We start from the raw sequence: 26,627 nt of genomic DNA on the forward strand, positions 1-26,627 counted from the left end.
GCTTACACAGAGCTCTTCTTCAGGTCTGGGAAAGGTACTCAGGCCAGGTCTACAGCATAAACTCCCTTCAGTGTAACTGTGTTGCTCAGGGGCATGAAAAATCCACAGTCCTGAGTGATGCATTTATACCGACCTAACCCCCATGTAGACAGCGCTTTGTCGGCGGGAGAGCTTCTCCTGTCGCCGTAGCTACCTCCTCTCGGGATGGTATCTGAACTATGCCAGCAGGAGAGGCTCTCCCGTCAGTGTCTGATCATCTTCACTAAAGTGCTACAGCAGTGCGGCTGCATGAAGACAAGCCCTCAGAGGAGATGGAACAGATTGTTTAGCATAAGTAGTTAACACATATTTCAGGGGAAAAAGAAAAGGAGGACTTGTGGCACCTTAGAGATTAACAAATTTATTTGAGCATAAGCTTTTGTGAGCTACAGCTCACTTCATCGGATGCAGTGAGCTGTAGCTCACGAAAGCTTATGCTCAAATAAATTGGTTAGTCTCTAAGGTGCTACAAGTCCTCCTTTTCTTTTTGCGAATACAGACTAACACGGCTGCTACTCTGAAATATTTCAGGGGACCATTCAAGGTAAAGTTGTTCGTTAACACTCCTCCAGGCATAGGGAGGAAAGGAAGGTGGGAGGGGTTGTAGATTGTTGAAATAAGTATCTCTATCAGTCCATGATTTTTAGTGTCTAGCGACATTATGAATTTAAGCTCCGAGGCTTGCCTTTTTGAACGTGTTGTGCAGGGTTCCTCAGAGGCTGAGGTCAGTATAGAGTGATTACTTTGTGAAAAGCGTTCATCCACAGGTGATGTGGTGTTCTTGTCTTTTATCGTTTTCCTATGTGAGTTCATTTGAAAACATAGTGAGTTTCTGGTTTCACCCACGTCGTTGTTATTGAGGCATTTAGTGCACTGAATAAGGTACACCACGTGTTGTGATAGGCATCTGTAGGACCAGTAGATCTTGAAAGGTGTGTTGTGAGGAGTCCTGATCATTGTAGCAGTGGAGATATGTCTGCAGGTTTTGCATGTTATTCTGGCAGGATCTGCTGCCACTTTGGGTTATTGTGTCCTGGTCTGTGGGCAGCTTGCTTCTGATGGTGAGGTTGGAGAGAGTGGGGGGTTATTTGAAGGCTAGAAAAGGGGGTTCAGGAAAGATTTATTTCAGGATGGCTTATTACAACAATCTGTAACTCACTGACAACCCTCCCCCCCCCCAGTTCCTTTCACACACACCCTTTTTTTCTCCTCCCTATGACTGGAGGGGTGTTAACGGATAACTTCACCTTGAATGGTCCTTTGAAATATGTGTTAATTACGTATGCTAAACAATCTGTTCCATCTAGTATTTAGCTGGGACTCTGAGAACAAGTCTACACTACAAAATTAATTTGACCTAAGTTACAGTGAGTTACAGCCACCGCAGTAATTGATCCTTGTGTCGGCGGTGCACATCCTCACCTGGTGCACTTGCACTGATTTAACTGCCAGCGTGGGGCATTGTGGGATGGTCTCTGAAAAGCAGCAACAGTCGATGTAAGCAACGAAGTGTCTACACTGATATTGCATTGACCTAAGCCAAGTCTACACTACAAAATTAAGTTGACGTAAGTTATGTTAACTTACAGTCACTGCAGTAATTAAACTGCTTTTGGATGTCCACACTACGCTCTTTTTGTCGGCAGTGTGTATCTCCACCAGGAGCACTTGCACTAATTTAACTACAGTGTGGGGCATTGTGGGACCGCTTCTGAAAGGCAGCAACAGCCAATGTAAGCAATGCAGTGTCTGCACTAACCCTGCGTTGACTTAACTACATTGACTTGGCGCTATGCCTCTCACGGAGGTGGAGCTAGTAAGTTGGTGAAGTGGGCGATTTACATCAGTGAGAGCTACGTTGTAGTGCAGACACTTACAGAACTAGGTCGATGTGAACTGCCTTACGTTGACTAACTCTGTAATATAGACCAGGCCTGAGTAAATTTGCCAGACCTGAGGAAGAGCTTTGCACATGGGAAGATGGACGCTTTAACGCTTGTCTTTCTCATCAACAGAAGTTGGTCCAATAAAAACTATTACCTCACCTACCTTGTCTCCCTTTTTTTTCTAACAATTATCTGTTGCTAAAGAAGGATAAAATCCAAAAGAATTTGTAGCCTCCTCCCCGGTACTTGGGATAAAGGGGAAGTTTGAAAACTACATTCTAGAAGACAAATCCATGGAGAGTGTGTGTCGGATGGCGCTGAGGTTCAGATGCGCAAAGTGAAATGACTGGCCCCGACCAGCATGTCAAGAAGCCTCCCACTGTGCTGAGCTTCCTGCTCGCATGTGCTGTCGCGGGTGCTTCCTGAGATACCAATTCCCATATCTTTGTAATTGAACAGCCCATCTTCCCATGTGCAGAGCCGTATCCCTCCATTCTCCTCCCTGCCTCCAGCCTTCTCACACTGCTGCTGCTCCTTCTTTCTTTTTAAGAGAAACAGAACACGTGGCTGTGGTAAGAAGACTGTGAGGAGCTGCCAAACCAAAGGGAAATACAGCTAACCGGGGCTGGAAAGGCGCCTTTTGTCTTCACCGTCCACACTCATTTGTGTACTGGACAATGGGTGGGATCCCCTTGTACTTCTCACTTGGGCTGCCTGGGCATTGGCGGGCGTAGTTCCTACTCCTTCATTCAGCTGCATCTGCTCAGGGTGCTGCTGAGTCGCCAGCTCTGGCTCAGGCTTAGGTGAGTCTTTTCTAATGGGGGGGTCTCCAGGATTCTACGTTCAGCCCAGGCTGGCCTCGCAGCTCTGACACATCTCAAGTGTCCCGCTGGCAGCAGCCTTCCGGCTAGGAGAAGCCCCTGGAGTCCTCCCTTCTCCAGCAAAGGAGACAGTGGAGTGGCAGTAGCAGCAAGGTTAATCGATGCCCAGTGGAAGAGAGGCTGGGAAAGGCTGGGAAACCCTCCCCCCACCCCCCACCCACCCCAGCCAGCTCCTGGAAATTCCCTCCCTCCCAGTGCTGGCATCGTATTGGGAGTGGCCAGGGGACTCTCTCTTTCGCTGTTTATACAACAGAACAGCGGGGAGTGGCCTGTGGACTCTGCCCAGTGCTGGCACCAGGGAGTGGTTATGGCCTGGATGTGAACAGGGTGGTTAGGAGCTTGACAGGATCCAATGTGACTTTCCTCCGTCAAAAAGAACAGGAGGACTTGTGGCACCTTAGGGACTAACAAATTTATTAGAGCCCAAGCTTTCGTGGGCTACAGTCCACTTCATCGGATGCATAGAATGGAACGTGTAGTAAGAACTGATATATACACATACAGAGAAGGTGGAAGTTGCCATACAAACTGTAAGAGGCTAGTTAGTTAAGATGAGCTATTAGTGGCAGGAGAAAAAAACTTTTGCAGTGATAATCAAGATGGCCCATTTAGACTGCTGACAAGAAGGTGTGAGGATACCTAACATGGGGAAATAGATTCAATATGTGTAATGACCCAGCCACTCCCAGTCTCTATTCAAACCCAAGTTAATGGTATCTAGTTTGCATATTAATTCAAACTCAGCAGTTTCTCGTTGGAGTCTGTTTTTGAAGCTTTTCTGTTGCAAAATTGCCACCCTTAAGTCTTTTACTGAGTGGCCAGAGAGGTTGAAGTGTTCTCCTACCGGTTTTTGAATGTTATGATTCCTGATGTCAGATTTGTGTCCATTTATTCTTTTACGTAGAGACTGTCCGGTTTGGCCAATGTACATGGCAGAGGGGCATTGCTGGCACATGATGGCATATATCACATTGGTGGATGTGCAGGTGAACGAGCCCCTGATGGCGTGACTGATGTGATTAGCCACATAATTAATAAATGGGTTAGTCTCTAAGGTGCCACAAGTGCTCCTGTTCTTTTTGCGGATACAGACTAACACGGCTGCTACTCTGAAACCTTTCCTCCATCACTACTTCTGTGAAGCACACAAACAGTATATGTTGTATGCCCTCCCCACTGCAGCACCAGCCCCCACCCTAACTTCTCTCATTAGCAGCTGCCTCCCCATGGTCTCTCAGTGAATCCCACCTTCTCTGGGTCTCTCTGTATGGGCGCGTCTACACTTACAATACTGCTCCAGTGCAGCTGGGCTGCTGTAGCGCTTCCGTGAAGACGCTACTGTCCCGACAGGAGTCGGCGTAATTAATCCACCTCCACGAGCGGTGGTAGCTGTGTTGACAGGAGAAGCCCTCTTCCTGACACTGCACTGTCTATGCCAGGGGTTAGGTCGGTGTAACTGCGTCGCTCAGCGGGTGGATTTTTCACACCCCTGAACAACATAGTTATACTGATGTGAGTTTATAGTGTAGACCTGGCCTTAGGCTGTAAGCTGCTTTTATGCCATGTATAACATTGAGCACAGTTGTTACCTACCAAGTGAAAAATAATAGTTTGCAGAAAAAAGCAAGTTGTGGGCCCAGGCAGCTCAGAGATCGCCTCTATGAGCAGGACACAAAAATATACATCATATTGCCCCAGCCCTTTTTCTACTGATAACTTCTGCAGTCACAAATTACAAATAAATTGGTTAGTCTCTAAGGTGCCACAAGTACTCCTCTTCAAATTACCGAGTCTGGCAATACCTGGAGCAATGTATCTCAAACTCCATAAACCATTCCAAGTTTAGGTGCTGCAGAAGCATAGAACTTAGATCAAAATTAAGCGTGATTGGAAGCATGGGCCATGTATGTGCCGCACTCAGCATTATCAATGCACTGTCAACCTGATCAGAAACACCCTGCTGTTTCAGTCCTGGACCCCCGTACCCCTACCCTGCTGCCTCCCAGTGCTGTTGATGCTGCTCAGTCTTGAGCATTACTCAGGGCATGTCTACACTTGCCATTTAAAGCAGAAAAAGTCCCTTTTTTTGCACGAAAACTGTGGGAGTGTCTACACTTGCCAATGACACTGCAAAAAGGAAACCACCTCCACGAGAGGTGTACGGCTCTTACCGGTGATACTTTTGCAGTGATGTGCAAGTGAAGACATGTTCTTCCTGTTTACAGCGCTTTTAGCCTCCACAGGATATCCCACAGTGCCTAGGTGACCACTGTGGCCTGCAGCTCTGCTGTTCTGATGCCAGGTAAACAGACGTCCACTCCTCCCCCTGTAAAGCCTTAGGAACTTTGAAACTCCCCTTCCTGTTGTCTTGGCAAGTGCTCATGTGTCATCTGGCCAGGTGACAATGGCTGCTCCATGGAGCAAACGATCCCTTGCGTGGAGCAAAGCTGAGCTCCTGGAGCTGATCAGTGTTTGGGGAGAGGGGGCTGTGCAGGAACCCAGGGTGCCCCGCAAACACCCTCCCCCCCACCTTCCCACAAGACCTATTGTCAAAATGGAGAGAGCTACACTGTGGGATAGCTGCCCTCAGTGCTCTGCTCTCATCAGGGATGGAAGTGCTGCAAAGGTGAACACGATCTGATGCCTGTGGAAGTAAGTGAGTACACAAATCAGCGCTTTTCTTTCACCAGTTCACTATCGCCATTGAAACTGACAGCACAAAAACTCTGCAAGGGTAGACATAGCCTGATGCATTGCAAGTCATGTCCACCGAGTGCTGATCTGGGCCAGATTTTGGGGTGACCCACCAAACTCATTTTTACTTGTGATATAACCAAGGCTTGGACTTGGATTTCCAAAGGTGAAAGACTAACACACTCAGCCACTGTAGCACCACACCTGTTCCTGCTGCGTACTTCCGATGCTCCGGGCTCCCATGATTCTTCAGTTTGTCTGTTTTCAATTTTATAGTAAAACTAGAAAGCAAAGGGTGAAGGTGGAAAAAATACCGTTCTCCTGTGGCCTGTGACCTCAAACTTCAGGTGAAAGGAGGCCACTTGGTTCAGTATAACATTCAATTTAGTTTACATAATAACTCGCTTCTGGACTTTTAAGTGAATAGCTGCCTGTGAATAGTAGATACACTTTATAAATTTGTGTGGCTCTGTTAAGAAGGGTAAGCATTCGGTTAATGGTCTTAGGATATCTGTAGCCTAGACTGAGAACACAAGCTAAAAAGCCAGTGGCTTGTGCTATGCAAGTAGCATTGTCATTAGCAGTCAGACATGGAGGGAGCAAGGTCTCATGGTTAAAGCACAGTGTGGTGATTTCTAAGTTCACTTTCCCCCGACTCGCTGTGACCGTGGGCCCAATCGTTCTGTGTCTGTAAAATCGAGACAAGGATAGTTAGCTGCACAAGAGAGTTTGCTGTGGAGCTTCATTAATATTTATCCGGTGCTTTGAACTCTTTAGTGGAAAAGCCACTATGTAAAAGAAGTAAATGGCATTCCTTTGCTATGGCACAGTATGTGAGGGAGAGACTAGAGCTGTGATTTTATTTTCAGGATTTGGTAAACTGAGGCACAGTAGATGCAAGTCACAATGTCCGTGCCGTATTGTTTGTGGGCCATTATTTAAGAATTAAAATGTGGTATAAAGTTTTATTTATTTATAAAAATGTGGGAGCTCCTTGAAGGTGCATTTGTTGCAACAGTTGATGCTGTCTTTACATTTTGACTTTAAAAAAAGTGACCCTCTGTCAACTAGAATCATGTGTTAACAAAAAGTGTTTAAATTAATTTGTAAATTGGAGGAATATTCAAAGTAATTTATTTCCTGTGCTGAGTTCATTTTATTGTTCAGCCTCTGTTTTGGGGATTTCCAATATGAGAATAAATGCTGGGAGACTGTCAACCTGATGAGACACACCCTGCTAGTTCAGTCCAGCACTCCCTCTCCTGCCTCCCAATGCTGTTGATGCTGCTCAGCCACAAGCAATGTTGAGGCACTGCAACTCATGTCAATAGAGTGCTGATCAGGACAGATTTTGTGTTGATTTTAGTGTTTAAAAGAGTACTATGTAAACCACCAAACTCACTTTTACTTGTGATATAACCAAAACTCCACTGTTACAGTTCTGAGCTGCCAAATGAGAACCCGTTTCATACAGCTATGTGTTGATTTTATAAATCATTTTTGAAGTTGGTCTGTTAGATTTTGTCTCATACTGTTAGGGATTTTGGAGTATCCTTGGGACCTCCCTGGCTATTCTGTGTGGAGCTAGGCACCTAACCTAGATCCACAGATACACACTCAAGTTGCAGTGGGGGAGGTTTAGGTTGGATATTAGGATAAAGTTTTTCACTAGGAGGGTGATGAAACACTGGAATGCGTTACCTAGGGAGGTGGTGGAATCTCCTTCCTTAGAAGTTTTTAAGGTCAGGCTTGACAAAGCCCTGGCTGGGATGATTTAATTGGGGATTGGTCCTGCTTTGAGCAGGGGGTTGGAGTAGATGACCTCCTGAGGTCCCTTCCAACCCTGATATTCTATGATTCTATGAAAAGGATCTTTAGGGCCAAATTTCTAAATTGGCCACCCTTTGGTGAGCGCGAACTTTCCCTAACTACTCACAAATCTAACTACCTGACTGCTGGTTCAAAGTCCTCTGGCTTGCTCCCACAGGTCGTTTCAAGAGCGCAAAAATGTGATTGCAAATTTTGTAAGTACAAATTTCGCCCACAAAAGAGGATATCAAGCCTTAGCATTTTGAGGACTGAGCATTGGCAGCATGGTTGGGGGACTAAGGAATGAAATATCAGGGAAGCTGCATATCTGGTATGCACTGAATTAGCAGAGCAGGATGTGTGTTGGGGGAATGGAATATCTGGAGGTCCAGATTAATGTGCATTGGTAGAACAGTGTGGGAGAAGTCAGCGCAGCACTTGCATGCATTGATCCTTATTCAAGACTTTATCAGCCATTGTCTTCATTAGCATCTATTGTAATTTAGCTGGAAATTAAAATGTTATTAAATAAATAAAAAAACTGAGTTCCTATCCTCAGACATTCTATTCAACAGCACAGTGAGTGATGGGCCAATGTGCTGTATTGTAGGCTAGGGACAGCTGCCTCATGGTGGCCCAGTATCACAGGTGCAGTATCATCGGATGACGTTTTGTCACTACACTGCCAGCGAAGTGAAAAATCAGTTCTTAGAGCTGTGTGAGTACTGTGTGCTGCTTGCCAAAAACAAATGTTATTAACAGAACCAGCACAACTATGGGAGAGGGCCCTGTATTTCATTCTGACTCGGGCATAGTTTATAATTGTATAAATGAAACTCCAGTTGCAGGATGAAATTCCACTCTCTTGAAGACATTTGGTTGTGCAGTGCAACTGATGGCACAAGTTGAGGGCAGTGGGCATGGGAAGTGCATATTGTAGGCTGCGGGAGGCTTTGCCTCCCCAAACAGCCCAGCATGGCCCTGCCCACGCTCCGCCCCAGGCCCCCTCCCGCTTGCCCTTCCCCCTTGACTCCAGCCCAGGAAGGCTGCTCATCTTCCAGTTGGGAAGCGGGCTGAGGGTAGGACGGCCACAGCAGGCCTGCGGCTGGGACTTGGGGTGGCTGGGGCCACCCAGCACTGGGGGGCCCCCCAGATGCTGGGGCCACACTGCCTGGTGCTGTGGGGGAGGCTGCAAGTGCTGGGGCTGCCCACCCTGTGCTCGGGGAGGGGCTGAGGGTGCTGAGGCTGGGGGCCACATGGTCTGCCCAGCACTTGGGGGTGGGGGGCGCACACCACCCACCTGCCTGTCTGGCACTCAGGGGGTTGCACGCTACCCACCTGCCCAGTGCTTGGGGGCTGGGGCGGGGGTGGAGGGGCTGGTGGCCACAGAGAGGGAGGAGGCTCTGGGCTCTGGCAGGAGAAGGGGGTGGGAGAGGAGAGGCCTCTGGCAGGAGGGGCAGGCCTGGTTGGCCTCCCCAAGCCGGCAGTTCACCTGCCATCTATGGCCGTGGATTTGCTCAGGTGTCTGTGAGGTCTGAATTTAGCCTGCAGATATTTATATTATTGGTGAGGACTGAAATGAACCTCAAATTCCAGAGGGAATTTTTAGTGCTGGTAGTTAGGAAGAAAACATCTCTATATTTGAATGCAGAGCACATTTCGCACCTGGAAATGGACTGCATTTAATTTACTCAGAGCCCGAGAAGGGCTCAAACAACACCTCCTACCCCAATCTCAGCAGTTTAGGGGAAGAGCTGTGGAATCTGAACCTTTGATCTGAATTGTTGAAATCCAGATCTGAATTTTGAGGCTCCTCTCAGCTCTGCCGCACCCACCTAGAGCTGTGCTCTGCCTGATGCCTACGTGGCTGACGTAAACAAACCTGTGATTTCCTGCATGCTGTCACACTGGCAGAAGGGATAACCCTGGGGATGTCCTTTTCATGAACATGCATGTCACCATATTAGTGAACCTGCCGAGTGAGGTTAACCAAGCCGCTAAGGACTCCTCCACCTGTTGGGACTGGGTTTGTGTACTCTCTCTGTTACCAGGCAAACTGCTCATCAGGGCACCTGGTGTCAGTCCTGCACTAACACTGCTGAGATGGCATTTTAATATATTGGTTTAATAATCACAGTGTGGTGTTGTTTTTCAGACTGAATTAAACCCTGAGCAAAAAAAGGAGGCACCCCATCAAAATTAAAGAAAATCAGTTCCACTGTAAGTAATCTCTGTTTTGTTTTAATGATTTAAAGTGGGTATAAGTCGAATATATATTCTGCCCTTCATACTGAAACAGTAGGACTTGTTTTTCTATTTGGTTGGTTGCTTTAGCTCTTTGCTCCAATATTTCTAGAGACATTTGCCAGATAAGCTTATCAAGAATGTAACTAATCCAACATCACATTAGCTTGTTTAACTTATATTAGTGACTCCAGTTACCAAAAATAATGACCGAAGCTGTGCTAATGCTCATGCAGATCACTGGTTACATCATAATTCTGTTTTGGTCACAAATATTTCTCTTTGAAGGTCTATGGCAGCATATCTTCTGTCACTCAAACCCATTGGCAAGAACTAGTTATCAGGAACATACAATACAGGAAGCAGAGAGTACTGTACTTACAACTCCATATGCTTTATTCATAGCTTGTATATTGTTTTTGAGTGGAAATATCTTACCATGTTTCACAGGAAAAAAAGAGACAAGATCTCTTGCAGTATATTTTGTTATATAGGGGGAAAGAACTCATTGACCTTCTGTGAACTTCATTCAGAACCAAAGATTGTTTGTTATGATTCCTCAGTGAGAATACATATAGCAGAGGCAGAGTTTCCACCGGAAGAACTTCAGACTAAGCAGGATGATCTTGTTCTAATTGAAACATACCCTAATGTATGAGAAAATAATTCCTTCTCTAGGGGTGTTCCTGAAAGCAGAGTTTTGTCACTTTGACGAAGAAGTTTCATCAGGGCTTTCAGTTTAAACTGAAAACAATTTATAAAACAACATGGGTTGCAAGTTTTCAAGAATCGCTTTTTCAAAACAAACTTGGGGACAAAAAAACCCCTCCCCAAACAAACAAAAATAAAACAAAACAAAACTCCTCAAACTCAGCAGAAAATGGTCTGGCTCCTTTAAGGGTACTTTTAATGAAATTCTCGTCCCGATCACAAGTCAGCTGTGAATTACAGCCTGTAGCACTCCTCATGCTGTGGGTCTCACCCCAAGTGACATAACAAGCACCTTGTCTGTGTGTTGCAGTACACACACAAGATGACATTCTCCCCTGTGCTGGGGTCAAGCATTGGGCATAGGCACGACTGAAGTCCTGCTTAAGCCCTATTTTGAAGGCTTGGATGAGTTTTTAGTGGTTTATGGACCTTGTGACTGGCCCTGTGCACAGGGTTGAGTTCCAGCACATGCAGGAATGTAGGATGCAAACAATAAATGAGACTGTTTAAAAAAGCATTTATAAGTATTTTGTAAAAAAATCGGGGTGGAATTTTGGTCCCATTGAAGTCAGTGGGAATTTTGTTATTGACTTCAGTGAGGACAGAACGTCACCCTTTGTGTTTGCCACTGCTAATGAAGCAGCCGATTTCTCTTCAAATATACCCGTTTTGGGGTCAAGTAAACCTATCTAGGGAGATACAATGTTCTAATGCAGCCAGGCATTTTTCAGATACTGGAAATGAATAAAAATAACAACCAAAACCCCTAGCTTGAATGTCTTTCGTATTTCCCCAGAGACATTCAAAAGTAGCTAAGATGTAGGTGTCTTCAGATCAGAATCTTTTTAAAGATCTGTTGATGTGGTGGCAACACAGTGTTCTGCTTTGCAGTAGTGTTGGGAAATCGCAAAGGGAGTGAAGGGTAATAGACCATGTACCACAGGAGGAAGCGGAGGGGTGAACAGAGAGTTCGGGGTGAATATAAAAGACTGAGAGGAAAAGAGGGGCTGCTTTTCAAAGAAAGAGAGGGGAGAAAATTAATACGAAACAGATTGAATAGTACAGCAAGATCAGGATAAAAAAGAAAATGGCATGGAGATGGACAGTATATGTTGGAGAATGGAAAGAGCTTGGGACAGCAATTTGAAGAAGGGACTAATCAAGAAAATAAATCTGGCCTGATTCCCCCTTCCCCTGTGGCCACTTTGCGTTGCTCAGGGGGTACAAAGCAGCCAAATTCTGGCCAGAAGTGGCCAGTGGAGAATTTCCCTTGTATATGGGAATGCTCTGCTGGTGTTAAGTTGTCAGAGTCAGCATATCCACCTCCTGCATCAGCCACCTCCTTTTCTCCTCCAGCATAAGTGCCGTGTTGGCAGAAGAAGAGAACATGGGGGAACAGAACTCCACTACATTTCTTCTCTACTGGCATAATGCAGAGCAGCTCCTCAGCTGCTCTAACTTATCTCAGAGCTAGGGAGTGGAGGGTCAGACAACCAAAACCAGCCCCTGAGAGGCACCCCACACACTACTTTATCCTGTGCCAAGCAGAGTTCAGACACAGGGGAAAACCTTGCCCCCTACTTTTAGGTTCATGACATTTATTCTTGTTCCTTTATTTATTGTATTTTCCCTGGAGAATTATAATTCTGGGGTAAGGGGATTGGTTTTAGAACTTTTTTGTTCTGTTAACATTGCCAACTACTTTGGATACAGTCATTCAGTAACTGAAGAAAAAGATAGAAAGTATCTTGAATTTCTCCAGAATGCCCACACTTGATGAGTTGTCAATTGATTGGTTTTTTTTAAATGTTAACTGCCATGCAAAGATCCCAGCAGAAACAGCTGGGATCGACTTCTTCATTGGAGAAGGCTAGAGATCGTGTTTGGGTTGACACAACGAATCATCTCAAAGCCCTCCCCCAAATCATAAAGGTGTCATTGTCCACAGAGTTGTGATCATGGAGGCCATAGGAAAAAGCAAAATGCAGACTTTTTTCTGGCTTATCGCAAAGTGCTGTAGCTGGCAGTTTTTAATGCATGGGTTTGAGCTTGTGTGTGTGTGTGAGAGAGAGAGGGAGAGAGAGAGAGAGCTCACAGCTTTCTTAAAAAGTCTCTGCTTAGATCCATTTCCAGCAAACTAAAGTCATAAGAAAAGAAATGCCAGACCGCTTCTGTCTTATCTTACTGGTGTGCTGAGCAAAGAGCACTGATTTTAAACAAAAACTAACACTATCACTTCATTTACAGGACATTTTGTAATCTTGTAGCACCATGTTCATGATGAAGAATGTTAACTAAAACAGAGAAATGATACTGAAGTTGATTCTCTTCTTTGGAATCTGGGGACTTGGGTCTGTTAGATCCCAAGTTCTCCTTTCACACTCCCATGATCCATCTGTGCACCGTAAATGTAAATATGACAAGAAGCTGGTGGCTAAATTAATGTTCTATTCCATAGACTACCGCTGGCATGAGGGCATCACAGAGAGGCAGCTGTGTCGAAACTACAATGCACTGGTATAAGTCTAGGAATGAGCCCAGAGCAGGGTAATTCTTAAAATTGTGACAAGCGTGACAAGGACATGCAGTTAATCATCAGTGCTACCAAAAATGATGAGTGTTCTGCCTCAAGCTGACTGGTCCTAGCTGGTGTTAGTCAGACATGCGCTGGCAGCCAGGTCCATTTAAAAAGAAGGTTTCAAAACGATAATGAATTGCTCCTTTTAGCAACAAACTTGTGAATAAGATAAGGCATCCTCTTTAGATTGCTGTTGCAAGTCCGCGAGGTGCTCAGCAGATAGTGGAAGGGCATGAAGCTCCAGGACAAACGTGAGCACTGAGCAGAATCCACGTGTAGACAAAAGGAAGTAAGTCTCAAGTTCCTTTGAGCGCGGGTTCACGAAGCTCCTGTCTACACTAGAAAGAAAGGTATTTTGATTTTGTTTAAATGTGCTAGCTAATGCGCTGTAAGCGGTGTTTAGAAATGTGCCAGCAGTTAGTGTGGATAGCGTTTGGTCCTTTCCAGCACAAGCCAGCTGGTTGTGACGAATGCTAGGATGCTGCCACATTTTTCAACTCCATTAATTAAAAATGGTAGCTGGCAGGTTTTTAAAATAACACCTTTGTTTTCTAGTTGAGACAGGGCCTCACTCACAGAGACAATGGGATGGTCAAACACAACCATCAGCTAGGCAACATGTTCCCCTGTTGAGCCTCACTGCTGTTATTTCCGGTAGTGAATTGGGGACTGTGGAGCAGTACTCTCCATAACACAGGATGGGGATTCCTTGTATTCCTCATCCAGCTCAGCACCATTTACCTCATGCTCACGTACCAACACGTTCCATCTGGCCAGGATCAAACTATTAAGTAGCAGCATTTTGATTAAGATGTTTTATTAAATCAATTGATCCCTCTTCATAGAATCATAGAACTGGAAGGGACCTTGAGAGGTCATCTAGTCCAGTCCCCTGCGCTCATGGCAGGACTAAGTATTATCTAGGCCATCCCTGACAGGTGTTTGTCTAACCTGCTCTTAAAAATCTCCAATGATGGAGATTCCATCACCTCCCTAGGCAGTTTACTCCAGTGCTTAACCTTGAGGCTCACGCACAGCCATTAGCATGCAAAGGCACACCCAGCAAAGTTACATGAATGCTCTCCCAGCCACTCAGGAACTGGGACACCTGCAAATCTCCCAGCCCCAGCATTGCACCCCAGAAATGTGTATGTTACACTATTCAAGATCCTCTTGATCAGTGTAAGCTCATTAGTTTGTCATTTCATCAAAGCAAATTATCATGCCACAACCTTTGTTAACCTGAGTAGGGATTCCCCCAGACACTTCAACCAAAAACACACTGGTTGAGATAAAATATGAAAACAAGTTTATTAACTATGGTGTGACCGGGATCCCAGGGGAGCCGCGCTGAGGTTACTCAATTAGGGTGAACTACAAAGAATGGGGCAGACAATACCCAAAGCTGGTGGATATTCCAATCCTTAGATTTACCAAGCCAGCACAAAACAGCTTCTATAATACCTTGCTCGTTACCCAGAAGCCAACAACACAGTTCCCTTAAAGCCACCCAGCCTCAGGCCTCAACCCCCACACCCAAGTCAAATATGATGAGGATTACTGAAAATCTTATTCATCATATAAGAAAGTTCTACCAATCCCAAAGGATTGGACACATTACCTCCCAGGTTAATTAATATTCCAGATTTTACCCAAATACACGCTTACAGCCAATTCTTATTAACTAAACTAAAATTTATTAAAAAAGAAAAGAGAGAGAGTATTGGTTAAAAGATCAGAATACATACAGGCATGAGTACAGTTCTGAGATCAGATTCATAGTAGAGATGATGAGCTTTGTAGTTGCAAAGAATTCTTTCAGGATTAGTCCATAGGTTATAGTCCATAATCAGGTTCATAATCAGGGTGATGCAGATAGGACTGGAAATCTCAGTCTTATGACTTAAGCTTCACTGCATGAAGCATCAAGCAGATCTGAGATAAGGATCAGGACCCAAAGGTTTTTATGCAGTTTCAGGCCTTCTTTTGACAGCTTGAAGTCCTTAGGCGAACAATACGCAATCATAGAGACTCTGAAGTAGACCTGTTTCCTAAGCATCACCAGTAATTAGCTACATGGATTAACATAAGGCAATTGCCTGTTTTCCACCACTCACAGGTGATTTGCTGTACATTTCAAAGAGAGGTGAATACATTGATATCACTATATTTACAATTAATTTAAAAGTTAATATTTCCTTTTGATCTCTTAATTAACAGAATACAGCATAGACAGGGACTGTTTGACTACACTTTTAACCTCTAACAAGATATGTGTACACACATACAATTAATATCACCTCTAACGTCTAACAATATAGGTTTGCATTTCAAAGTTCTAGCCTATCTGCCATGGAATGGCCCTAATTACCATTCACATACTTTTCTAACATGTCTCTAAAGTTTGGATCTGGGTCCTTTATCCTGCAGGATGCTTAACCCTTTCAGGCCATGCATCATACTTTGTATAAGATTTGTTGCAATTATATAACAGTGGTAGAAACAATGATTTGCATGGTCATATTCCAGTCTGATAATGTCACATATGGAAAGATAGATTTTAAGTGATTATAAGTGATACAAGCATAAAAAGTCAGAATTGGTTACAAAAGGAAATAAAATGATAAAATTACAATCTAATTCCTAAACTTTACCAAGATAAGTAAAATTTGAAGCAAACAACTTTCTCATCACACCAGATGCTGCAGGCAGTTTACAGTGCATAGTTCTTAGTTTGCAGGCTGGATCCCCTTACAGCCTGGGACCATTCCTCTAGTTCAATGATGCTTCTTTGTCTTTCAAACGATCTTGCTCTGTGAGTAGAGGTGAGGGGAGGAGAGGTAATTTGGGTGTAATGTGTTCTCCCTTCTTATATCCCAACTCCTCGTACTGGAACAATCCTTGCTGTGTCATGGGGTTAGGCAGTCCGATTGGCTACCTGCCCTACAATCACTCCTTCATATGAATTGCAGATTCTTGCTTGCACCTTCTATATATGTGCAGCTGGACATTCAAGGCCTTTATTTACTGTCCTTTGTTACCTCTGAGGGGTTAGTCTGTGGGTGTTTCCCAGACTCACAGTATGTTTCAAGAACAAACCTATAACAAAATCTCATATCTCCATATACAATGTTGATGCACAAATTTTGACAGGACAACAATGTTCAGCAAATTATGACTTTTCAAATGATACCACACAAGACATACTTTGTACAAAATATATCATAACCCCATATAAAAATGGTGAATATGGTTGATACAGGGTATTATTTTGAGGTACAGTGTGTCACAACATTGTACTTGCCAGTTGTTCCTACTTAAGAGACACAATCCAATTTTTCTCACAAGACACTGGCTGTCTTCCATTCCATCCCTCTAAGAAGCTCTCCTATTCTCCTTAAAAGCTTTTGTTTGTTGACTGGCACAACAGGTTAACAGAGTCTCATATCCAAGTTCACTGTAAGTGGGTTGCCCTATATAACCAATTCACTTGATTTTCAGAGGGCTGAGCTCCCACTTTCTTCAGTTTGAGTTATGGGTGCTCAGCATCTCTGAAATGAAAATCAGACTTTTTATTTTGGTGACTAAATTTAGGCACTCAGGTTTGAAAATTGCAGCCCCCATATTCAGAATATGCTCTAGATAAGGATATTGCAGATGGGAGAGAACTGTAACCTCTATGCATATGATTTAAAAAAAGTGATATAATACCGTTAATGCAATTAACTCCAGTGACTGGAGAGAGTCTCAGAGACATGCTCCAAAACAGCTGTATTATTCCTTTAAGTCCTTTAACATGCTGAAAGCTCACAAAGCTAAGTTCCTCTCTTATACTGACATGTACAGGTATCCATTGCAGGGTGCTGAAATTCCAAAGATTCTTTCTGGGAGTTGCTGTTCACTGTTGCCACGTGCCCCCACACCTGGCAGATAAGTCCATGCACTTGGAAATCAATACATTGTGAATTACAGCCAGGTTATAAGAGGACTGGAGAGGCTGAGAGCAGTGGCAATGGCCCGTCAGCAACAGAGCAAGCTAAATATTGGAGTCTGATTGATATGAGAGATGTCTAGGAATATGAAAAGCATGGCAATTATATTGTTTAGGTGCCTAGAGTAATGACAAAAAAACAAGTGAGGTGTCCTACTGTTCTGAATTTTAATCTCACTGTAGTTCTCAAAGATGATGTTGAATGACAGTTATGATAATGTATACTGATCTGAGAATGTGGTATACCAGTCAAGGATTCTGTTTTCAAATGTGGTCATGTAAACAGGACATCCCAAGCCCACACTGGGTTGTTAAAATGGTAGGCCCATAAACCTAGCATTTACGCACACAATGCCAATGTGAGCAACCCCATATTTGAGATATGGGCATCTGACAGGAGCAGCACTAAAATAAGTCTCCATGTCATTATCTATTAGAAAAAAATGATAAACTCAGGGAGTTTACTTAAAGGGACACAAGCAATTTAAGAAAACCATATTCTGTATGATTTTTTTTACGTACTGCTATTACTAGTGACACCTAAGATTATTGCAACATTAAGAGACTTAGAAGGAGAGAGATTGTTCTCTGTTTTTCAGTGTATTTACTTGGTGCATTTGGTAACACTTTGTATGTACTTAGTTCCATGGTTTTCTTTGGATAGTCCATTAAATTAGGTAGGAAAATGTGATTATAAAACTATAAAAATTGGCAGGGGTTGTGGGAGAAGTCAAGCAGTTGTAAGATCTGAAATGACTTTTAACTCATTTTTTTTAAAAATACTGTGACTAGATTTCAAGTTGTTTGTATCCCTCTAGCTTCAGTTACTGTTACAGTGCCTGGGTACGCATGTAGTGAAGAGAGAGTAGATCCCTGAGTTTTCACAGCAGTAATATTTAGGTTTGCATTGTCACTCAAAATGTTAAAAATGGTAAGAATTAGTTGAACTATTATGAATTTTCTTTTGTATAGAATGTTTGTTATCCTCTATAAAAATATAACAGTATTTCATTGGTGAAATATGAATGCTGCAGTAATTTGTGTCTTGGTTAATGTGATTACAGAAATGTGGGGAATACTTTTTCGAGGCCTTTGAACTCAAAAGTGGAAGAGCAGGAAGACACGGGGAACACACACCATTCAGTGTTATTTTCCTTGTAAAGGAAAACGATGATTATGTGATGAGCACTAAAGTCTCAAGTTTTCAAAGGTTTGCATAACAAACAAGAGACACATTGTGGGTTGCTTCTTGACTTTGAAGGCTTGCCACTGTCAACTGAAATAAAATGGCAAGATTTAAAGCCTTAACCAAGTTCACAAGGAAAACATTTGGACTAAAAGTTTTGGACAGTTTTCTCTCTTTGAAGTAGTTTGTCATGCATTACCAATGTGAACTTTATTGACCCTGAAACATTTTTTTGAATCAAATAGCAACTAGTGATACTTTAGTAAAATCTTATATCAACAGCCATCTCTTGGTAGCTCCAGCTTCATAGCAAATGCAGGCAAAGCAGGGAATCTACAGAGGAGACCTTTATTATTCATAAATGAAGCCTGCCAAAACCTGCCCAAAATAGCATTCAAAGACCCTTTTAAGGTCATGGATCCTGAACAAAGCCAGAAAAGCACAAAAAAGGCTGAGGAAAGTCCCAGAAAGAGGCTTACCAAAGGAGAGGCTTTCCACTCCAGTATTTCATCTGCCTCTACGTATCAGGGCAGCTCTACGTCTTCACAAGCAACCCCTCTTCTTGATATCAGATCGCTGCAGCACTTTTCTGGCTCCTTGCCAATTCCAAGAGAGGAATCTCAGGAGAAAATTGGAAGTCAGAAGCAACCCAAGCATTCCTCTTTGGAGCACGCTCCTCACGTTTCACAGCTTCAGCAGCATTCACTGTCACCAGCATTTATGTCTCCTGGAAAACCAGAGCAGATCCTTGAAGGGCCCACATGGCAGCTAGTCGATCCAGTAAGACCGGGTCCTTCTGGCTCTTTTTCGTCACCTGGGCTTCATTCTCATCACAGCCAGCTCATACCTTCCCATTCACCAATCCTTCCTGGAGAGGACATGCCATCCGTTCAAAAAGTCTATATCCCTCGACCTTCCCAAGTTTCCTTAAAACAAACTGAGGAAGTGCACAAGAAGGAGAAGAAACCGCAGAAGCCAGGCAAATACATTTGTCAGTACTGCAGTAGGCCTTGTGCAAAGCCAAGTGTTCTCCAGAAACATATCAGATCACACACAGGTGAGCGGCCATACCCTTGCATTCCATGTGGCTTTTCTTTTAAGACTAAAAGCAATTTGTATAAACATAGGAAGTCTCATGCTCATAGAATAAAAGCGGGGCTGGCCTCAGGAATTGGAGCAGAGATGTATCCTTCCAGTTTGGAAATGGAAAGGATCGGTGGGGAGGAATTTGAAGAACCTACTGAAGGAGAAAGCACAGATTCAGAAGAGGAGACAGGTGCAATGTCAGGTCATTCAGTAGAACTATCACCCCGGCGAAAGCACACCCTGTTATCTAGTAGTTTGCATAGTCTAGGAAGCCAAGGTTCCAGCCACGACCGGTGTTCATTATCCCATTCCAGTATGTCTCAGTCTCTTGAGGACAACATGCAGTTTGTGGAGCCCTCATCTGATCATGCTTTGAGCCACAAATCGGAAGATACACATACTATAAAACAGAAGCTTGCACTCCGATTAAGTGAAAGGAAGAAGGTGATAGATGAGCAGGCGTTCCTTAGCCCTGGCAGTAAAGGAAGTACAGAGTCAGGCTACTTCTCGCGATCAGAAAGTGCAGAACAACAAATCAGCCCACCAAATACAAATGCAAAATCTTATGCAGAAATTATTTTTGGGAAATGTGGGAGAATTGGGCAAAGGACAGCAATGTTAGCTGCGACCACAACCCAGGGGTTTCCACACGTGTCCACTGAAGATAAGCCTAGCATGGTACCATTGTCTGTGCCCAGAACACAGGTTATTGAACACATCACTAAGCTAATTACAATTAATGAAGCTGTTGTAGATACCAGTGAAATAGATAGTGTGAAGCCTAGAAGAAGTTCTTTATCTAGACGTAGCAGCATTGAATCTCCAAAGTCTGGTGCATATAGAGAACCATTTCAGTTTGACAGCAAGTCTGGTTCCAGTAGCCAGTTGAATGCATCAAAATCATTGACATCTCATGGTGAAAAAATTAAGCCTGAACAATCATTGTTATCCCTTCAGCAATCCCACAGTGCCACAGAGACAGTGCCTCTCCTAAGAAGCCATTCAATGCCTTCTGCTGCCTGCACTATAAGCTCCCCTCAGACCTTTAGAGGTAGTTATTCATTTGATGACCACATCATGGAATCTGATGTCGTAAGCCGCAGTCAAGTGTTTTCTTCACATCCTCGAATGCTAAAACGACAACCAGCTATTGAGCTACCTTTGGGAATGGAATATGGTTCAGAGGAGGTTAGCTCAGTAAGCAAAGAAACCGTTTCCAAACCTGCCGAGGAACAAGAAATCAAGGAAAGTGATCTGACGAGAAAGTCAAGGAAGGGTCCGAAAGTTAAAGGGTTCATTTATGAGTGTAATATCTGTGGTGCTCGCTACAAGAAAAGGGATAATTATGAAGCGCATAAGAAATATTACTGTTCAGAACTTCAGATCTCAAAGCCTCATTCTTCCAGTTCCCATACCTCTTCAGAAGCTGAGAAAAGTCTTGTGGATCCTGATACATGGCCGCAGATGATGCATTACAAGCTGGGGACCAGTTTAGAGCTTACTCCACTCAGAAAAAGACGAAAAGAAAAGAGCCTTGGTGACGATGAGGACCCTCCAGCTTTTGAGTTGCCTGAAACTCCCTCATCCAGCATGAGGCCAGTAAGTCAGTTTGCTAACCCAGCATCATCGGATGTTGCTTTGAACTTACCCCGTGAGTCCATTAAGTCACCAGCTGATACAGGTAAAGCCATCCCGCTCACTGAAGTTAGTGCTGGCTTTCTCTCCAGAACTACAAAGCCAGTTTCTAGTACAGAAAGCAAAGAGAGAAGAAAAACTTCAAAAGAGATCTCTGTCATCCAGCATACAAGTTCCTTCGAGAAGTCTGATTCTATAGAACAGCTGAGTGGCTTGGAAGCAGAAGAAAAACCTTTAACCCAGTACTCATCTCAGCCAGCAATGCAGCACAATAGGCCACCTCATTCTCTGCAGCCAAAGCTGGTACGCCAACCCAACATCCAGGTCCCTGAGATTCTTGTCACTGAAGAGCCTGATAGACCTGAAACCGAGCCTGAGCCACCTCCTAAAGAGCCAGAAAAAACTGAGGAATTTCAGTGGCCTCAGAGAAGCCAAACTCTCTCCCAACTTCCTGCCGAGAAACTCCCGCCAAAAAAGAAAAGGCTGCGGCTGGCAGAAATGGCTCAGTCTTCTGGAGAGTCCAGTTTTGAGTCCGTCTCCCTGACGAGAAGTCCAAGTCAGGAAAGTAGTATATCCCATGGCTCCAGCCATTCCATTTCATTTGATCGTGAAGAATACAGTAAATCCGAGGCTGTCAGCCAGCCCTCTGAATCCCATACTAAACCCCTTGGCATTGGCTCACATATGTTAATGGTACCGAGCCACCATCATCATTCCAGGGAAATGCGAAGATCTGCTTCTGAGCAGACCCCTAATGTGTCTCATCCTTCTCAGATGTCGGAGCCCCGTAGTAAATCATTTGACTATGGAAGCTTGTCATCTTCTTCTGCTTCAATACCTGGCCCTTCAGTTTCCTCGGCTCCACAGGAGAGGAGGAAGTGCTTTCTGGTTAGGCAAGCATCTCTTACCAGTCATCCAGAGCATGAGCCAGACTCAGCCCCAAAAGGAAGGCAAGAGACAGAAGAACTATTGCCTTCTTCCAGTAAATCTCCTGCCACCAGTTTGCCCCATCAGCCTACATCTTCATTGTCCTCATCCCCACATGGTGATAAGAGTCAGCCAAAAGATAGCCCTCAGCCTGTGTACAGCCAGCCATACTCTGAGGCTCTGCAGGTGTTTCATCATCCGATGCCACAACTAGCACTGCATGAAAAACAGCGTATGTCCCCACAAGTATCTCTCTTCCCTTTCCAGCACCTTCTGCCGCAGCCAGGACAGTCTTCAGAGCTCTTCTCCACTCATACTGTGTCCGACATCCTCTCTGCTCAATTTCCTATGCCACAGATTCCTCCCTCTATATTTCAGACACCACCACTTCCTCTTCAGCAGGCTCTTCTCCACCCAGGCCAGCTTCACGTTGTCCCTCCATTAATGTCACATCCAGCAGAAGTACCATACAGGCAGCACGCTTCATTCTTACCTGTCCATTACCCAGGCTCCTCACCGCTCCCTTCTGCATTTTTTCTACCTCTACAGTCTCCGTTTGCTCTCCCGTTGCCGAGTGAGGTTGGTGGCCATTTACCACAGATCAAATCCAGTGTCTCTCCACCAGCAGGAGCCTCCAGCCTTTCTCCATGCACAGAGTACAGCTCTGACAGCAGGTTACATCCTTTGACCAGCACAACCAGCCCTTCAGCCTCAGTCTCCACATCTCAGCTGATGGTTCCTACATGTCCGGCTCCTATGGTATCACTTGTAGTCCCCGTTCGCATTCAGACTAACATGCCAACCTATGGGAGTGCAATGTATACTACTCTTTCTCAAATCCTAGTCACTCAGTCCCAGTGTAGTCCATCTTCTATTGTCCTTCCAAAGTTTGATGATTGCCAACCCAAAGGTGCCCTGGTGTGCAGCTCTGACGTTCATGGAATAGGCTTCGATTTGGCACAGATGATCACAGAGGATCAAAGAAGCATCTTCCAGACTCCATATCTCAGAGTGCCATTGCCATTACCAGAAAGGAAGGGCTATATGCCACTCACCTCCCCATCAGAAAGTGTCCTGGGATTGGAAGGAGGCTCATCAACAGTTGGTGGAAGCAAGCGGATGCTCTCTCCAGCTGGTAGCTTGGAGCTGACGATGGAAACACAGCAGCAGAAAAGAGTGAAAGAGGAGGAAGTCTCTGAAGTGGAAGAAAAGTTGGAAGTGGTGAAGCCGTCCAGTGCAATAGAGGAGGGGAAAAAGCAGGATATATCTCACTTTCTGCCAGAGAGCCAAGGCCGACTTGAGGTTGAAACTCCACCTAGTTTGTCCTCAAAGCAGTCTGAGCCAAAGGAAATCCCAAGTATTATGCCACCAGCCTTGCCACATTCAGGTGCTTCGAGCTTTGAGGCACTGGAGGAATACACACCACAAGCTGGCAAGCAGTTCCGAAGCAAGACACCTTTGCAAACAGTGAAGAAGGAAGACTCCAAAGAGCTAGCAGAACACCCCCTACCCAATCCTCCGAGCCCAGCGCCTCATTTCGACGTCACGCAAAGTGCAATGAAGTCTCGAGAAGGTACAGATCTGAAGAAGGTACTTCAGTTCCCCAGTCTCCACACAACTACTAATGTCAGTTGGTGCTATTTAAACTACATAAAGCCAAATCACATCCAGCAAGTCGACGGAAGGTCCTCAGTGTATGCCAGCTGGTGCATTAGCTTGTATAATCCCAACCTCCCAGGTATATCTACTAAAGCAGCCCTCTCACTCCTGAGATCCAAGCAGAAGGTGTGCAAAGAAATCTATACCATGGCTACCGCTCCACGTCCAGAGACAGGCAGGCTTGTGCCGTCCAGCTCCAGGAAGCCAAAAATGACAGAGGTAAGAAAAGTGTTGGCTTTCCTCCTATCTTTGTGGGCGGGGGGCAGAAATGGAGGGAGGAGAGGTCTTAATTTAGTAGGGGCTCCTTGTGCATCTCTTTCTCATCCTGGTGAATGCTTACCCTCCGTGGGACAGCGGGAGTGCGTAAGAACGCAAAACACGCTCTTGGCCAAAAGACACTGGCAAAACTGCTTTATGGCAGGATATTATAAAATTCTGTGTCTACTTGTCTGGCAATCAGCAGAGCAGTATGTGATCGCCTTCTTACGTTGAACTACCAGTACTAAGCACAAAAGATGACACTTATATTTGCCTTGATGCCTTGATATTTCAGTTTTTTAAAAAAAATTATAAAAGTTATTTTTTTTTATTTTGTGAAATGTTAATAAAAAACAAACTCGTGTATAGGTACAGATGTTTTAGGTAATGGGATTCCATCTGTAAGTGTACCTACCTATCCCACAGTCATCACCATGGTATCTGAACGCTCAAAAGTACTCAGGGCCAGATTTACAAAGATATTTAGGACCCTAAAGATGCAGATAGGCACGTCATAGGATTTACTAAAGCACCTAAACATCTTGGGCACTTAACTCCCATTGAAAAATCAATTGGAGTTAGGCACTTAACTCACTCTGGTCCTTATATGCCACTAGGTGCCTATCTGCATCTTTAAGGGCCTAAATACTTCTGTAAAATTGACCCTAAACCCTGAAAAGAGTTAAAAGAAGTAAGACAAACCTGTTTTATATTCTTAACCCACCATGCCACAGTCATGCAAGCTGCTTCACACGGGCAGAGCCCGGTGACTGTGCAGAGCTCCACTCAAGTCAGTGGGACGCCATGTGGGCCTCTGGGTCTGGGAGAAGCTATTGGTTACCACACGGTGCTTTCCCCCTCATTTTGGTGGCGGGGAGGGGAAGGAGGATTCCAGAGCATAGCACATACTATTTTCAGTTAATACCAAACTATACAAATCCCTAATCCAGGTCATTATTATACAGATTAGCAAACAGAATTGCTCTGAAATTTTTGCAATTTGGTAGTCATTTCAACCCAATTTGTATTGCCGGATTGTTTGTTTTATTTCTGAATCGCAAAATGAACCCTGAAGATTGAATTTATTGTAATGTCAGCTGCAATTGCTGCTTATAAATATGTCTTAAAATACACACCAGAGTTACCATATTTCTTTTCAGCAGTTCCATCAATATCCTGCAGAAACCCCCAAGACATGATTTCAAGGAACCAGGAGACACTCACTATGTGTGTTATAATAACAATAACAAATACTTTATCCTTATGCTGCATCTTTCTTCCCAAAGAGTCTTAATGTATATTACCAACTATGGGCCTCATTCTGAGAAATGCTGAGCCACCCACCCTCCGGTTGACTTTGACATGGGCTGTGGGTTCTCACATACACAGAGTAGTGCTTTTAGGCTGTGCTGGGAAAGATGACCTACACATCAGGTTTAAAATATCTGGTTTCCCTGTAATCATAGGTTAAAATCTAGACAGGGATGACACAACTCTCAATCCTCAAGACAGAGATATTTCATTACATGCGGTTTCCCCCAAATGGATTAAAGATCTTTTTGCCAAAACCTTAAAAAGAAAGCCCCGGTGGATATTAAAGTGGTCATGATGCATTTTGCAAGAATAGGGGATTTGCCCTGGTGTATCTACAAAATTCACCTCCCTGCACTGTTGTGCTCTCTCTTATATATGTATCCCACTCCAAAGCCGCTACCATGTCCTGGTGGTGTATGTATATATTTGTAAAATGTGTCATGATGAAAGGTGCTGTGTATGTGTAAAATATGTTTTTAAGTTTACTGTGTTCAGCTGGGACACACTAAATTGGGATGGCTGCTTTATTGATGTGTCTTCTGAGGAAATGGCTTACCTTAGTTTATATTAGTAACCTCTGCTTAAATGGGATAGTATTAGCACAAATCGTATTTAATTCAATGGAGGAAAAAAAGTGATTTTTAATCAAATGTTCAGTAGGAGTGAAATTCTAAAGCCTGCTCATTTACATGTTATTGAGAAAGATTCCCAGGGACAGTTTCCTGGCTACCCAGGAAGTTGTGGTCAACAATAGCTGGGTTCCAATTGCCTCAGTCAAGGGGCTGAAAGTTCAGGCTTCAGTCTGCACCTTTGTAATTATTTTCCTTAAAAATCCTCTTTATATAACTATACATTGTCAGGTAATACAATAGAAAAGTTAATATAAACCATAGTCTTTAATACAATGGGACATACAGTCAGTTACTAGTAAGCTGTAGTACATAGCTTACGGTGTTCAGACTTGGCTTGATTTTTCAGTCTCAGGGAGATTTACCAAGCTGGTGAAGTTTGAAGCAAGAGTAGACTGCTCTGCAAATAGCTTCATGACTAGCTAAACTGCTTAGTGAGCATGCACACTTTCTAAATGATATGCAATAATAGTAAAAGAGCAACTGTATAATTTATTTTACATCTGTCTAGGGCCTTCCATCTGTCCATTTATATCTTGCCCTTTCAAAAACATTGATATATTAAGCCTAACGCTACATTTGTGATGGCATATATTATTATTGTTCTTTTACAAATGGTGAAACTGGGGCATAGAAAAAGTTAAGGTGAAAACTTGCAGAAAAGTTTCATTAACTTTGGATGTTCAAATCATGACATCTAAGGTTTGATTTTCAAAGGTGCTGATCATCTGTGTTCCCACTGACTTCATTAGGTTCTCAGCACCCTAAGTGTACGTCTACACAGCAAAAAAATCCCCGCAGCTGTGAGTCCCAGAGCATGGGTTAACTGACTTGGGCTCCTACAGCCCATGCTCTTGGGCTGAAAATAGTAATGTAGACATTTGGGCTTGGGCTGGATCCTGGGCTCTGAGACCCTCGGCTTTCAGAACCTAGGCACCAGCCCAAGCCCAAATATGTACATTGCTATTTTTAGCCCCACAGCATGGGCCCTAGAAGCCCAAGTCAGTTGACCGAGGCTCTGAAACTCAGTGCTGTGGGGATTTTTTTGCTGTGTAGATGTAGGCTGAGTGTCTCAAGCTGGACTCACAAAATTAGTGGAC

At 44.0% G+C, this 26,627-nt stretch overlaps 1 protein-coding gene across 7 annotated transcripts in view; it reads left to right on the top strand.

Moving 5' to 3' along the window:
• Positions 1 to 26,627, top strand: part of HIVEP3 (HIVEP zinc finger 3) — a 493,107-nt gene that overhangs the window by 377,733 nt on the left and 88,747 nt on the right. For all 7 annotated transcript variants that reach the window (XM_073317990.1, XM_073317989.1, XM_073317994.1 and 4 more), the window contains 2 exons: positions 9,465 to 9,529; positions 17,898 to 23,545. In XM_073317990.1, coding sequence (XP_073174091.1) covers positions 18,434 to 23,545 — 5,112 coding nt within the window. In that variant the 5' untranslated portion in view covers positions 9,465 to 9,529; positions 17,898 to 18,433. The remainder of the gene's footprint in view (positions 1 to 9,464; positions 9,530 to 17,897; positions 23,546 to 26,627) is intronic.

Source organism: Lepidochelys kempii, chromosome 19 (assembly GCF_965140265.1).
Source record: "Lepidochelys kempii isolate rLepKem1 chromosome 19, rLepKem1.hap2, whole genome shotgun sequence".
Lineage (NCBI taxonomy): Eukaryota > Metazoa > Chordata > Testudines > Cheloniidae > Lepidochelys > Lepidochelys kempii.